The sequence below is a fragment of the Parambassis ranga genome, chromosome 3 (genome assembly GCF_900634625.1).
Source record: "Parambassis ranga chromosome 3, fParRan2.1, whole genome shotgun sequence".
Taxonomy (NCBI): Eukaryota; Metazoa; Chordata; class Actinopteri; family Ambassidae; genus Parambassis; species Parambassis ranga.
Genome location: NC_041024.1, coordinates 22,860,595 through 22,875,724, shown reverse-complemented (window position 1 = coordinate 22,875,724; position 15,130 = coordinate 22,860,595). Strand labels below are relative to the sequence as shown.

Below are 15,130 nucleotides of genomic sequence, written 5' to 3'. Positions count from 1 at the left end.
CATTGGGTACCATTTCAGATACTGTGTGTGATTCCCTGCTGACTTCACTTCCACTCCTGCTTCACTTCGCACTTGCACATATCTTCTAAATTAACTGTTGTTGAGTTGGGTAGACTCGTTGGCTAGGAAGATGGTGACCACTGAAGCCTTCTACACTCATTTTTAAAACCACTCTATAAAAAGCTATGGGTTTTGTCATTATGTCAATATGTGATTTCTTCATATACATGGTCAGGTTTGGCCTAATCAGCTTCCAGTGTTATGGAGATGTTTTAAATATTAAGAGTAATGAAACATAATAATCTAATTGTGATCGCAATTTTGATTGCGGTGATATGCATTAGTCTTATACTTATTACAAAATTACAGGTACTGTAAGGATCTCCACTGTATTCCTATGTGCTGAGCAGTCTAAATTATGTAATGGCAATTTCAGCCTCCTCCAATCACTTAGTGTTCAATTTCCTGTGACACCCCTCCTCCTGTTTCTCACCAAGGTGACAGATCCTTTTGTCTTTTGTCATTTAACTATGACGTCTAGACCTCTCCAACATGCAAGACACTCCAGGAGGACACTCCAGATGTGAATAAACATATCACATTTTAGGAAATCAGTACCAAATATGGTCAACAGACAAAATGATCTGAGACTAGCTTGGGGAGGGTGTTTCTTCAGGTATAAATGTCCCCTTCTCCCCATGCTTGGGGTCTTTCTTCACTCTGACCGATCGCGTGTTGACTGACCTTTCTTTGCAAAGAAACACCCGAACATGAGAACTTGAACACTTAACTAAATTCTACAAAACAGATTTCATTAATGCTATATCTTTCTTAGCAGCACAGCCGCCTGGCTTCATCAGCAATGCCACATTTTGACCTGTATTAGGAGATTGTTTGTTACCCTAACGATTTTGCACCGGCCCAGATAAACAACACAAGATAAACATGACTGGAAGCGTTAGACCTGCTCTGAGGTGTTAGAGCAAATACACAGGACCGCTCTGCGTCTGTGACATGCATGCATGCAAAGACTTACCAGCCGGGGGGCAGTGCTTGTTCAATCAATAGACAAATTAATGAGACAAATTTGTGTGATTACAATACCCCTGTGGAGTGGAGAAAATTTTCCAGCAGGGAGTCAGATAAGGATTGGCAGGTGTGTTTATGTGTGTGTGTGTTTTAACCTTACTCTAGGTTATGAATTACTTCACATTTTCATGAATGAAATAAGTATTTGACAAGTACATTCTGCGAGTTGAGTTGATGCCAAAGAGCTGGATTTTGGTCTCATCTGACCACAACACTTTCAGCCAGTCCTCCTCCTCCTGAGGGAGCCTGGCATTGACTGATATATTATGTTTCTTCCATTTATGAATAATGGCACCAGCTGTTGTCACCTTCTCAGCAGCTGCTTGGAGATGGTTTTGTAGTCCATTCCAGCCTTGTATAGGTCCACAGTCTTGTCCCTGACATCTTTGGAAAGCTCTTTGGTCTTGTCTGAGATCTGAGAGGGCTCCCAATGTCAGCTCCTTACCTGTATAAAATGCACCTGGGAGCCTAAAATCCTGCTGATTGATAGGAGATCAAATACACACTTATTTTTTTTATGCATTTGTCTGGACTTTTTTTGTTATTGTTATGTCTCACTGTTCAAATAAACCATTGAAATTATAGACTGATCATCTCTTTGTTAGTGGGCAAACTTACAAAATCAGCAGGGGTTCAAATCATTTTTTTCCCTGACTTCTCTCTGTATATGGTGCTGAATCAGAATAGAGAAGTGAGTCATGAAAAAGGGAAAAAAAAGGTGGCATCTTGTTCACAAATACACAGATTCACATTGTCATTACGTTCAATTTTCACAGAGCTGCTATGTAGCAGTACCCCCCAGCCTAGCACAACAATGGCTTTCAAATAGAAACTGCTGCTGGATGCGGAGATCCAATATGCATCAGCTGCAGGGCTGGATAGCTAGCTGACAGATCGTTTATACAAGAAGCTCTCTCCTGTACACTCGCTGTTTCGCCTGCTGATTCGTACACAGACTGATACTTTTGCGGGCATTAGTGTATATGGGACTGCTTGTGTGTGTGTGCGTGACAGAGAGAAGGAGTACCAATGTGATTTGTAAGGCTGTTTATGCAGTCCATATGCTCTCGGTTTGACTCCTGCGTATCCTCAAGCCATCTGAAGAGGAGGACATTTTTCATATTTAAGAGCCCCAAACTCAGCTGGAGTTCAGACTTCCCTTGAACACAAAGTATACACTTTTTGCGCTCTCTCTGTCTCTGTCTCTCTCACTCTCTCGCCCTGCCTCTTGTCTGTCTGAGTAGGAGGTAATGAATTACGTATGAGTAGCAGAACAGAAGCATGTACGTGTGGATGAGGCCTTTAAGAGCAAAGTCTTGTCCTAACCCTGGTACACCCGGAGCATTCATAAAGAATACTAAAACCCTATGAAGGTGCTCCCATTTGAACTGCCAGCCCTCTTATTGTCCTCCCTGCTAGCCTCGCACATTTTTTTTTTGTTCTGTTCCTATTTGTTTCTGTTTGCATGTCTCTGTGTGGCTCACATCTGTTTAACATTCTCAAGGCATCAAATGAGATACTCAGCAGTTCTGATGTTAGTCACAGGAACAATCATTTGCATGTTTTTATTATGATTTTTATTACTCACAGCTTCTCAAAAATCTTTTCACCCATTAACTTAATTGCTTTTCATACTGAATCTTCAGCAAGTGCTGGATGCTGAGGGACAAAGCCTGCTGGCTTTACTTTTATTTGCTGTTATTTCCGACCATGTGTTGTCTAGCTGCTCTCCCTTGTCTCGTCTTCTTATACATTCATTTAGAGCTTACTTAACGTTAAAAATGCAAACTTAAACATGCCGAAAAGCTGCTCTTTCACAGTTTTCTTTGTTTGCTCTATTGGCTCCTTAATAGAGTCACTCATTGTCAGTCATAGGATGAAGAAGACTTAGAGGTGTCTATGTTCTCGTCTGCTCATCGTGTTTTTTTGTCCATTTCACAATTATTTCTTTCCCTTTTGATCATCCAGCCTGTTGTTTTAGTATCAACACCTTACCATTTACACCTCACTGCTAATTGACTCTAGTCTTCCCCCTTGCTCTACCACCCTTGCTTCCTTCCATTTTCTGCACACAGTCACTTGCCACTCACGCTTGCTTTTGAGTATGTCTCTTGTTGCTTCTTCTGTGCGCTACTCCTCAGAGACTTCTGAAGTCGGTCTTCCATCTCTTGGGGAAAATGTCACGTCAATCTTGACAAGTAGGGTTCTTAGCAGAGCCAGATAATCAGTCGGTCAGTGGAACTTGTAGCTGCTGTTGGGTGGTTTCTGCTTCCGTTCAAAACTGACAAACACTCAGTCAATGTGATAATAATGCATTAATGCGGGTTCCTTTTTTTTGATAACCCTTGGCCTGCCTCACATTCTGGGAAATCAGACAGCAATGCAGCGGTAACATTGTGGGTGGCAAGCACACACAAACTTACTCGAATAGAAATCAGTGTTCCCCAAATGCAAAAAAACTGGCCTCCAGACTGTGACAAAGCAGCTCTCAACCCAGTTGATTCTAAGTTCAGGACATGGTACAGACTGTCTCTCTTTTACTCCAGACGATGATGGAAAAATATTTTCATAGTGTGCCGCTGAAGTAGCAGGTGAAGAACACCCAACTTTAGGTTATTTTGGAGAATATTCTGAACAATATTTGTCATTGTTTTTGGATTGTTGTAATAACAGTAACATTCATTAGCATAACGTAAGCATATTTCTTGTCGATAACAGTGTCAAAGACTTGAAAAATATCCCTTTAAGGTGCAGTAGAAGAGATAATAATGTGTGAATATGCAAATAGACCATGACGTACAGTTAAATATCTCCAACTGATGTAGTAAACACACATTGGGACCTAGTTTATGAAGGTTCATTTACTGTGGCTATGGACGTATTAGACGTATCTAAGATGGGATGATGGCAAATCTCCCGAGTGTGTGGAGGGCCAGGTGGAAAAAAAAGATTAGTCAAAGCCAGGGTCAGTAAATGAGAAGGGAATGGATGAGAGGTACAACCACATAAAGACAACAACATAGTTAAACAAAGGAGGAAAGCTTAGAATTGAGCTGGTTTATCAAATTTACTTTGTTCTATTTGGTCAATCGCCTGGCCTCAGCCAGTGTATTAAAATTAATTGGATCGTTCCTGAAGTGCAACAGCAACTCATCTCAAAGCCAGGGCAAGCTAAATCAACTTGCAGGTAATTGAATGAAATTCAAGAGGAGAAAAAAAAGAGAGAGAGAACAACAAACTTCCACTCACCGTGGCTAAAGAAAATGACACGGCCAGGTCTTTGGATTTTGTCTCTGTGAGAGGCGACAGCATAATGAAGTATGGGAGTACTCATCACAAAGGCACATCTTAGCCTTGACAAGGCAATTAGAGAAGAGCAGCTCGTCATGTGCTCAGCAACACCAAATTTCATTTAGCTCAAGGTGAAGGTGCAGTAAGATCCATGTCAGGAATTCTATGAAGAAGGTGCTGATAAAAGTTATGGCACACAAACATACAGAATCAACACGATTCAGTGCCTAATTAAAACAGAATTTCACAGAGAGCAGTGGATTATTTGAAAACAGCACATTGTAATATGTCAGTTACAGTGGAAATGTTAATAAAAGAGTAAAGCAAGTCAGAAAGTAAAAGAGGGAGAGGGGAGATGAAAGTGTGCTGACAGACAGACAGACTGACTGACTGACTTTGCAAGAGATGCAGCAAAAAAAAAAAAAAAAAAGACGAAAGCTCAGCTGAAGTCAGACACAGTGCCGGATTGGAGAGCAGTAAGAAAGGATTTCGATTTGTGTCAGCCTCCTCTGACTTTCACCTTCCGCGGATGCCAGCAAGAAGACAAATGTCAGAAGTTTTTGAAATTCACACTGGAGTTTTGTCTTCAGTTTTTCGTTGTTAATTCTAATCCTAGCATGTACAGAAACCTCAACATGCCAACTAAGTTTCAAAATGCAACCTAAGAACATTCGGTTTGTTCCAAAGCATTAGTGCAAACTGAATCCCTAATGCTGGCGGTGAATGTGTGGGAAAAGTGGGAACAATAAGCTATTGGACATGAACTGTGACGACCTATTATTATTTTTAATTGAATACAGCCAACAGAGACGTGCTGTAGTACTTACATAAGCCATTATTTGAAAATATAATTACAACATACTTTGAGAAGTGATTGCGGTCATATTAGAGTTTTTTTTTTTTTTTCTATTGAATTTGAATGCATTACCCGATTTGGCTTGTACCTTTTCATGCACTTTGTCCTCGCTGCCACAGGAGTGTGAACTATAATGAAAAGGTGGAACAGCCCTGAATGTAATGACCAGCTACCTAATAGCCAGACTCTTACACAATGGATTTCGCATTACATAAGTCAAGTCAGCTCCTGAATGTGACAGACCTTTCATGGGCAATAAAAGAACACCAGTTTTATCCCTTTGACTTTATAAAAACACACCCTTGTGAATACTTGAACACTCTGTGAAACATTAAAGTAATGCTGAGAATGACTATCATGGAAACCCTGCACTGGGGAGTGCAGAAATTAACATTTAGAAAGTTGTGAGCCTCAGTTCTGATACTGGAGTCACTGCAGCCAGCTTGGTATAAACAGAAGATGCTTAGTGCTCAGTGTTACGTGTCAGCATGAACTTTTGAAGTTCAGCATGCATGATGATGGATTGCCAGTGCTGGTTGGTAGACATGCCATCCCATAATATCTTACATATGGGGCACACTAACACACAAGCTTTCTTAACCACTTCATTAACTTTTAATTTCCCATTTGACTAAGTCAGAAAATAGAATGTAATAACTGTATATATATATATATATATATATATATATATTTGTTGACTGAAACAAGAAAGAAAGAAAAAGTGCTTCACAGCAGCCTCTGTGTAATAATCCTTATTAAAACTAATATAGGGAGACAATAGTAACAATTTGCCACATTATGCACCAGACTGCCAGTGTGCATTCTTTAATACACTTTATACACCACTTTTTTGCATATTACAGTGGTTCCAGTGCTGTTTGAGACGCTTCAAGTGGCAGCTCTCAAAATACATTTCTTAAAAGCTAATGATTTCTGATAGATGCTTTATTGAACCTGGCAGATATTTAGAAAAGACAATCACAATCATATCTCCCTCTCCTTCATTCGCTCCTCGTTTCTCTCTCTTCCTCTCCATCTAGAGCTAATAGATGGGACCCCCACTTTGAAAATCAACCATGGCTCCGGCACAGTGGTGCTACAGTTGCCAGGCAACGTGAACGTGGCAGACAGGCGGTGGCACCGGCTGGACATCCGCAGCAACAGCAAGGTGGGACGCTTTATCCATTTAACACCGATCACCATTTATTTAGTTAATAAGCTCCAAGTATATTCACACTGTGCTTTGGACACAGATAAAAAACATTTTTTTGGAGGTACCTCCAAAAGAAATGTTCTCTGCAACAACACACTTGACTTTACAATATATGTTTAGAAGGCCGGCGGTTTAAAATGCTATAAGGGAGCTGGAGTGACCTTTAAAAAGGCCTTCATATGACTATATACAGTACAACAGTACAAATACCTCTTTGTCATTTGAGGTTGCAGATATCACGGATACAATTGCATGAAGCTAATAAGCTACAATATGGTTTACACATCTTTGCCATCAGTTTAACATCATGCATGTTGGCATTATTAATGTTGCATGAATCCACCCCACCCCAGAATAGACAACTTGAGAACAAACATAATTTCTCATGTTTCTGTAACTTAAGCATTGCCACAGTGGAAAAATCTGCTACATTACTCTATTGCTACTCTAATTCAAAGTTAATAAAGATATCATTTAAAGAGTCATGCATAGATGGTGATGTGGTGTTCAGCCTCCTCATCTGGTTAAAATACCGTGTGCAGTTCAGACTAACGGTGACTATTTTTGCTTTATACACTTTTATACAAGTTATGTGACACCTAAATCTACACTGTTGTTCATGAAGTTGGAATAAAATATATATTTTTTAACCTCTTCTCATTAAAGGATTGTGATTTATTCTTGATAGATAAAGTGTATATCTTCTCATGTTCTTATTGATCAGTCTATTTCAAACATCACAGTGAAAATTAAAATAGCAATGGTACTGAAAACAGGACTTTATCCTGCCTTATCCAAATGACTGACATCATCTTTATATGATTTTTAGACAATATTTATTTACTGCTTTGTGAATTCATATTTGATGCCATGTTATGTCTGTGAATCTTTAGGTAGTTACAAAATTAATGCAGTTGTTATGTAAAATGAACACATGGGCAATCACATTAAAATTATTCCTATCATAAACTCTAAATATCACCCGTTTGGCTTCATGAAGGCCTAATTATTACGATTATTTCCTAGGGATCCAAGTGGTGATTAAGTATTATAAAACTCTCTGCACTGTACAGTACAACAGGAGATATTTGTGGTAAGAGTGAGACGAATGATTGCAACAGTCCTCCTTTGACATTCTCAGCCCAAGATAATTTCAAGTGAATTCAATTAGAGTGAAATTAAGCTAATCTTCATTTGCCTGAGAACCGCCTGCGGCTTTTCACCTCCGAGGATTCACACATAAGCACTTCCTTATTGTTTTTCCTCTCTTAAATATCAACAAGACAGTTGGCGATTGACATAATCACACCCCTTTATCTGATTGTTGTCATAGGCATTATTTAATTTATCAATTGCCTTATTTAGCTGGTTATTTAAAGACCTTTATTGCCCCCTGAGATCACCTTCAAAATACAGCATTTTAACAAAAGCCATGCCTTCAGGAAGCCTGCCATACAAAATATGTTCACTTAACTATTAAATTCATTCTGCAAATTCATTGTGACAAACACACACTAGGTTCTTTTATTCATTTCTTCAATTTCTTATGAATGGATGGCTTCAGGGTCACCATCACATCCCCTTTATGAGTGCATCTGTTATTATTACTTGTTATTATCAGAAGGGGGGGATGTGTATACATCTGAATCTATTCATTTGTGCTGTTGAATATTCAGCAGCGGCTTTTTCAACCTGGTTTGTGCGACAGCATGAGAACAAAAAGGCCAGAGCTGCTGTCTGGAGGCCTACTGTATGATTCAACAGCCAAGAACCATGAGCTGTTCTTTTCTAATGTAACTGCTACACAGTACTAGGTCTAAACAAACATCGTCTCAGAAAAGATCTCAGGGACTGATGCTATAAATAAAAAAGTAAAGCCAACAGAAAGCAAGCCCTTTTAAAACAACTGCCATTGTTTACATATTATTGTCGGCTGTGGCTTCATATGGCTTCATATCACACACTCATGATTAATGTTACTGAATTAGTTCTTTTAACATGTTTATTGTGTTCAGACAGGTTATATTAATGCTTTAAGCACACGTTTGATCACAGCGTCTTGTTATCCAACAAGTGATACTAATTTTAAAGCCAGTGTTTTTGTTGCTTGTGTGACAGTATGTTTTTTATAAGAACTTCTATTTAATTTGAAGTCTAGATGATTGTGTGTAATTTAACCTTCAGAACCGTGAGCTTGTAGACATTCTTTGTAGACATCTTTAAAGTGACTGCAGGCTTATTTTTTTAGTGCAGTAAAAAATCTTGCACCTCTATGGGAAGAGCACACTCGTGGCTAGTAGAAGAGAACACAAAGTCATAATAAGAAAATGAAACCTTGAGAATGTACGACATATTCCCAAGTGTCAGATTGACCTTAGAGTGGTTTATTGTGAGCATAATCTCTAATTGAAGCATATTGTGATATAGTATTGTAACCATTTTGCTAGCCTTAATCACAAACACTTCACCGGCTGAATCCGCAACCTTGACTTGGACAGCAAGGTAACACACTCTATGATAAGGCATGCACGCACATTCGTACATAACCACACAGACACGTAAGCAAACGCACACCTGTACTCTAGCTGATAAATGGATTATTAACAGGTTTCTAGCCTTGCTAGCCTTAATCTGGATGTATTTTTTAAACTGACCATAAATCTAAATAAATAAACATAAATTCTCACGTGGTGCATTCAAGTACCTAAAGGAACAGCTGATTTTTATAGTCCTTTTATATGACAGACAGTGTCAGTTTGGCCACTTTTTAAAGGATATGGGTATAAGAGACAGCAGCAGAGTATGTGCAGTGTTCTCCGTAGACAAATGCAAAAACACCACAGAAAAGCAGTAGCGTTTGACTCCTCTCATAACATTATTTCTAAACAACATGTCATCATCCGTCTTTTTTCAGGAAGTACGTTTGACCCTGGATCGATGCTCTGGAGCAGCAGTGATGGAAATGGAGGGTCTCGGCAGCTGGTTGACCACCGAAGACCTCTCTTCTTGTGAAGTGATGGGTGTTACACCCAACACAGACAGGTAGGCACATCTAAGCTCACACATTTTTTATTAAGGGCAGGTGAGATGTTTTTTGGTGTGTTAAGTATAGTATTAGTTCAGGTACAATTTCGTTTCATGTTAATCAGACTTGTATATGATGTGCTCCTTGCTTTTTACAGTGGATGTTGATGCATATTCTTAACCCAGGGCCAGATGGTTATCACAGGCTGCATCCACAGACTATCCACAGCCAGAGCTCCCTGTGTACCTGACACTCCCACCCAGAGCACATACTTTATAAAATGTGTTCACATAAGCCAGGACAGATTTTTACCTGTTTTTATTCAGCCTAAATAACCTACAATGTATTTAGGAAGAGCTGTAACCCCTTCTTACAAAATTCAATTGATGTGTCCAGGTCTAAAAAGTGTGGCAAGAACAGTGGTCTACATGTGTTATCTTGTCATGACAAGATTGTTAGATGATCGTAAATGCCTTATGCCTTATATATACAGTGTGAAATGCTTTTAAGGCAGGAAGCATTTTGAAGCTAATATTTGTTTATTAACAATCAATCCGATAAATTGCTCTACGGTATAGTGACTGGATGCTTATAGACTTTCGTTTAGCGTGTTCTGGATTTACTGTCAGCCACTTGACTGTTTTGTTTGTGTTCTTTTCAGCAGTTTTAATTTATCAAATGAATGCTAGAAGTCATCCATCCATGCTTTGTTTATAGATTAAAAACATATTCTCTCTGAAGAAAACTAAGTGTTGTGTTAACAGCTTATTCCACTGCAAAATCAATTAACGTCCCTCTACAAAAATCATTCTTTGCCTGTTAATCATTTAGCCACTGACTGCTTTGAATGACAGACATGTTTGATTTTCTGTGTTTAAGCTAAATTAAAAATGATAAAGCTGTAGCTAAAGTCACGTTTTTAAAAAAAAGTGTCTCTAACAGTGTGTCCTTGCCTTTATGTGTTTTAGACACCTGAATGTGAGCCAGGTGCTCCAGCTGGGCGGTGTGAACGAGGACATCCCCTACATCTACCCTCAGCTTCAGCACAAACACTTCACCGGCTGCATCCGCAACCTTGTTGTGGACAGCAAGGTAACACACTCTATGATAAGGCATGCTCACACATTGGTACATAACCACACAACCATTAGCACACAGACATGTAAGCAAACGCACACCTGTACTCTAGCTGATAAATGGATTAATAACAGGTTTCAACATTCACAGTACCCTTGTGCTGTGTAAGAGGGTTTTTTTTCTGTGCTTTTAACTGTAACCTCAAAGCATTTTCAAACACACATGCACTCAGAGAGTGAAATGGAATATGAACCTTTTCACTTCTACCCAGCCTGACTTCAAGTCAAGACTTTTAAGTAACCTTCTGCTGCTCTGTTAGAGTTCGAAGTCAAGTGTCCCATGCTCAACCATGACAATCCAAGTCCAACCCAAATTATTTCTGTATGAGCACAGGCCTCTGGTATGATAGCTATGTGAGAACCTGGTGCCCTCTAAAGCCTGAAATTTTGCTTAAAATAATTGTTTATAATTGTGTAATAATTTATTTATCTTTGGAGCAAATTTATTTAAGTTCAGCTTCAAATAAACCTGTAACTAACCCCACTCCATTACTCCAGAACTGAGTCTTGCTTGCTATGGCTGATGTTTAAACATAGATGCAGACAGTGTCAGATATGGGCTCCCTGTTCATCAAAACTAACATAGGATGAAATTCTAAATTAAATGGTGAAAAGATGCCTGAATTACTGCTCCAAACAGGCTGATTGTGATAATGTGTCATTCTCATGTTTCTTTATTTCCACCTATTTTTAAATATGCACTACATTTGCATGTACTTGCAATCTGATCCTTGCATTGTTGCATCCTCTATACAAGTGAGAGGTGAGCAGAAGTGGAGCAGAGATTCTCACCTTTTTTTTTTCGAAGCCAGCAGTAATGGTTACAGTTTATTTTTGCTCCAGCTGTGCTGCACACGCTTTGAACATTGCAGTAGTGACCACTTCAAATTTAAAAGGAGAAATGAGCAAGTGCTGATATGACCGCATCTTGTTGGCTTCTTCTTCAAAGGTTCAAGTGGGGATGTTGAATAAATGTGTTTGGCGATTAAGAGTAAGAAAAGATGTACAGTGTTAAACCTGTTATTATGTATCCTATCAGTGTTACACTTTCTTTCTCAAGGGCAGGACTCCATTTAATCCTTAGTCATAGTTTATCAAAACATTTCTTCAATGACAAATGAGTAAAGCATTCGATAAAAATGACCCTCTGCAATATTGAACCAGCTTTGTAACATTAGAAAATTGTTTGTATTTAGAAATCAATAATGTCTCGCCTACCTCTCTGCAACCTTAAAAAAGAATAAGAAGAAGTTCAGTCCTAGATGTCAGTAATGTGAGCCTATAACCAGTGTTGGGGAGTAACGGATTACATGTACCGACATTACGTATTTAGAATACAAAATATGAGTAACTGCATTCAGTTACAGTTACACTCTAAAGAGATGGTAATCAGAATACAGTTACATTGGTGAAATCAGTGGATTACACGACGGTACTTTCACGTGTTTATTCACTCTGCTGGATGGAACAAGTCACATATAAAATCTTTGTCTTCTTACAACAAAGATCGTGTTTACTGCAGATGTGTTTTCTGACTCTCCTTATCGCTTTTCTTATCGTGCAGTCATATACGTGTGTGTAACGGTGAATAGTCATTGGAGTGAGAGCTCTTACCATTAAACATCTTTGATCAAAGCTAGTTTTTGGTTCACATCAGCAAACTGGACAGAAAGCTGCAGGAGACAGAGAGGACAGAGCAGCCGGACCGATGGAGGTCAGAGTCTGAGGGTGAAGTGCTGCATGCCTAATGCTCCTCAGTCATGATGCCGGTACACTGTTAGCACTTGAATACATGAACTAGTTAGCTGTTAGCTGCTAACTAACGCCGTCCAAAAGGAGGCTGATTAACATTTAAGTACGAATGTGTCACTTGCAGTCAGCTGGTTTTATACATGGGTCTGTTTGATGTACGTATTCAAACACTGTTTCTGTGTGTGTAATGACCTTTGGCTGCATTGCTTAAAAGATATATTATTCTGTCATCATTACGTTATTTATTTCTGTTTCTCTAAATAGAATAACATTGATGTGATGCAGTCAGCTGGAACAATCTGGATGTTTTATTGAATGTTTTATAGCGTCCTTTGTAGTCACCAGGGGCTGGTCGCTGCATTCAATCACTTAAAATGCAATTCAATGTGTGAGTAATCCAAGTATTCAGAATACGTTACTCAGACTGAGTAACGTATTCTGAATACATTACAAATTACGTTTTAGGGCATGTAATCTGTATTCAGTAACTGAATACTTTTTCCAAGTATTCTTCCCAACACTGCCTATAACAGCATTAATCTGGTAGAACTCAACCTGCCAGTCTGTCAGACTCAGGAAGGAAAGGCACAGTACATTTACCAGTCTGCGTTGTAAAGTCCACTTATGCTGTAAGGACCAGTCTTCGGTTCTCATATTTGTATTGTATTCTTTGTGTTAGCATGTAAGAGCCCAGTTGTTTTGTGGAAAAGAGCAGATGTCATCCCTGATGAATGAAAAACACCTATAGCCATTCAATTAGTATAATGAGTTCTGCCTTGTAGTCTGCTTACGTGTAAGTAGCCACAAGCTCTCTAATGGCAGTGAGTCTGGCTAGACTATTGTCTCCATAAAAACAATTTATCTGCTCCCATTTAGAGGAGCTTTTTAAAGCTCTATTACGATGTTAAATCTAAAAAGGTGGGAATATGAAAGGGTTTTTTTGGCCGCACTGCTTAGGGCTTGGAGTGCAGTTTACCTTAGACTGAGACGTGGCGGGAGGCTGCACAAACACTGTGTACTAATGAGAGAAATCTACATGATGTGTGTGGGCAGACATGAGGATAATAAACGTCCAAAGAGCAAGCAACAGTAGGCGTACTGATGATTAATAATGTTGATGGACATGTTCCGACATTGTATGATTTTTTTTTTTGTCTTATTTTTTTTTCCTGTGATGGTGTTGTTGAATTATCACAGAATGTGCTAATGTGTCACATCCGTTGCCATAGCAACATCATCTGTTTCCCTTGGGGTGCGAGTGCTTCCTATGTGGCAAAGGTAGCTGACACTAGTATTTGCATGATTGTGTTTCGGAGCAGTACAGCATGGCAGCTCTATTAAAACCTGTTCAAGTGAGATGAGTGGCTGTTTATAAACAGTAGGTAAATAAAGAGAGCTGAAGTCAGGTCCTGTCCAAGAAAAGTGACAAGAGGAGATTTTTTTTCTGTTTTATAATCATGTTTCTATTCTGGAGTTTTGTGTCTTTCCCCTGGCTGTTATTCTCCGGTGTCTGTTTTTAACTGTCTCCATCCTCCTGTCATTATTCTGCTTGTCTTTCTCCCCTCAGCTTATTGTTTCACGTTGTGCTGCAGCTTTGACATGTCTGTCACTCCAGTTTTTAAATACTGGGGTTCCAGCATTTGGACTAATGGTTTTTTTGAGAACCAGTGCTTGGATTTGTGAAGTTTCTGGGCTGAGTCACGACACATTATTGAACACTCTAGACCAATGGTAACTTAAAGTCACTAGTCAAAATCTGTCAGCGTATTGACTACAAAACAACAGCTGCACACCTAAAGAAAAACAATATCTGTGTCTCGAGTCCACAGGTGAATGTTGTCATTGTTGCCTGCCCTGCTCTATATTATTTACTGTGGTTTCAATGTAGGCCCAAGAGGCCTACAGACAGAAATAGCTCACTGCAGTGGGAAATTACATTTTTGTGCGAGTAGCCCTTCATTCAGACACTAGAGATCTCTGTGTTTACTGTTTGTCTGAGCTGGAATGAAGACGCTCTGTATGTAGCAGGTAGCTCCGTTGTTGAAACAGCAATTCCTCTTCATGAAAAGGGGATATGGTGTCAGATTTCCTGGTTGTCACTGCAGGCATACTTTACAGAGAGACAGACAGACGATTGTAGCACAACGAGACAAACCTACACTTGTCCCCCAAAGGGAGTTTGTAAAAAGCTTTGTGAAGAGCGGCACAAACACAGACCGCTCAAGTTTGTTTGTATAACAATAAGCACTTTAACTGCATTCGTTCTTGGACAGTTCTGTCTTATTCTTCGTGATGTTTACACTTATGTTTTCCTGCATCACCTCAACAAATCTGATTTTGTCCATGAATGACACTTCTCATCATGTCTGTCAGTGACAAAAATAAGCCTATTAAGTGGACTGTAGACATCTTCATCATATACTGTGTGCGAAATTATTAGAAAAATTGTGTTTTGTATTTTATTTTGTTATTGAACAACTACCATGCTCTCAGTCAATCCAACATGTTAGTAAACCTCAAACCTGAATAATTAAGATAGTAAAAGTGAGGTTTAGGCTTCCTTAGGAGAATATCTTTGTGTGCACAATAACTGGGCAACTAATAGTGGGCAGAATTATCAAGAAACTATCTCCCTTGATTATTTTCATCTGTTAAAGTAAGAATAGTACAAACAACTCAAAATTTACAAATAAACATTACTGACATTTCCAAATAAATAAATCAGTGACCAATAGAGCCACTCTTATTGTCAATAACAGTCATGAACC

At 39.0% G+C, this 15,130-nt stretch overlaps 1 protein-coding gene across 1 annotated transcript in view; it reads left to right on the top strand.

The window, feature by feature from the left end:
• LOC114433466 (neural-cadherin) overlaps positions 1 to 15,130 on the top strand; it is a 233,782-nt gene that overhangs the window by 178,164 nt on the left and 40,488 nt on the right. The window contains 3 exon segments of the mRNA XM_075353396.1: positions 6,277 to 6,404; positions 9,364 to 9,491; positions 10,443 to 10,566. Of these exon segments, the coding sequence (XP_075209511.1) occupies positions 6,277 to 6,404; positions 9,364 to 9,491; positions 10,443 to 10,566 (380 nt within the window).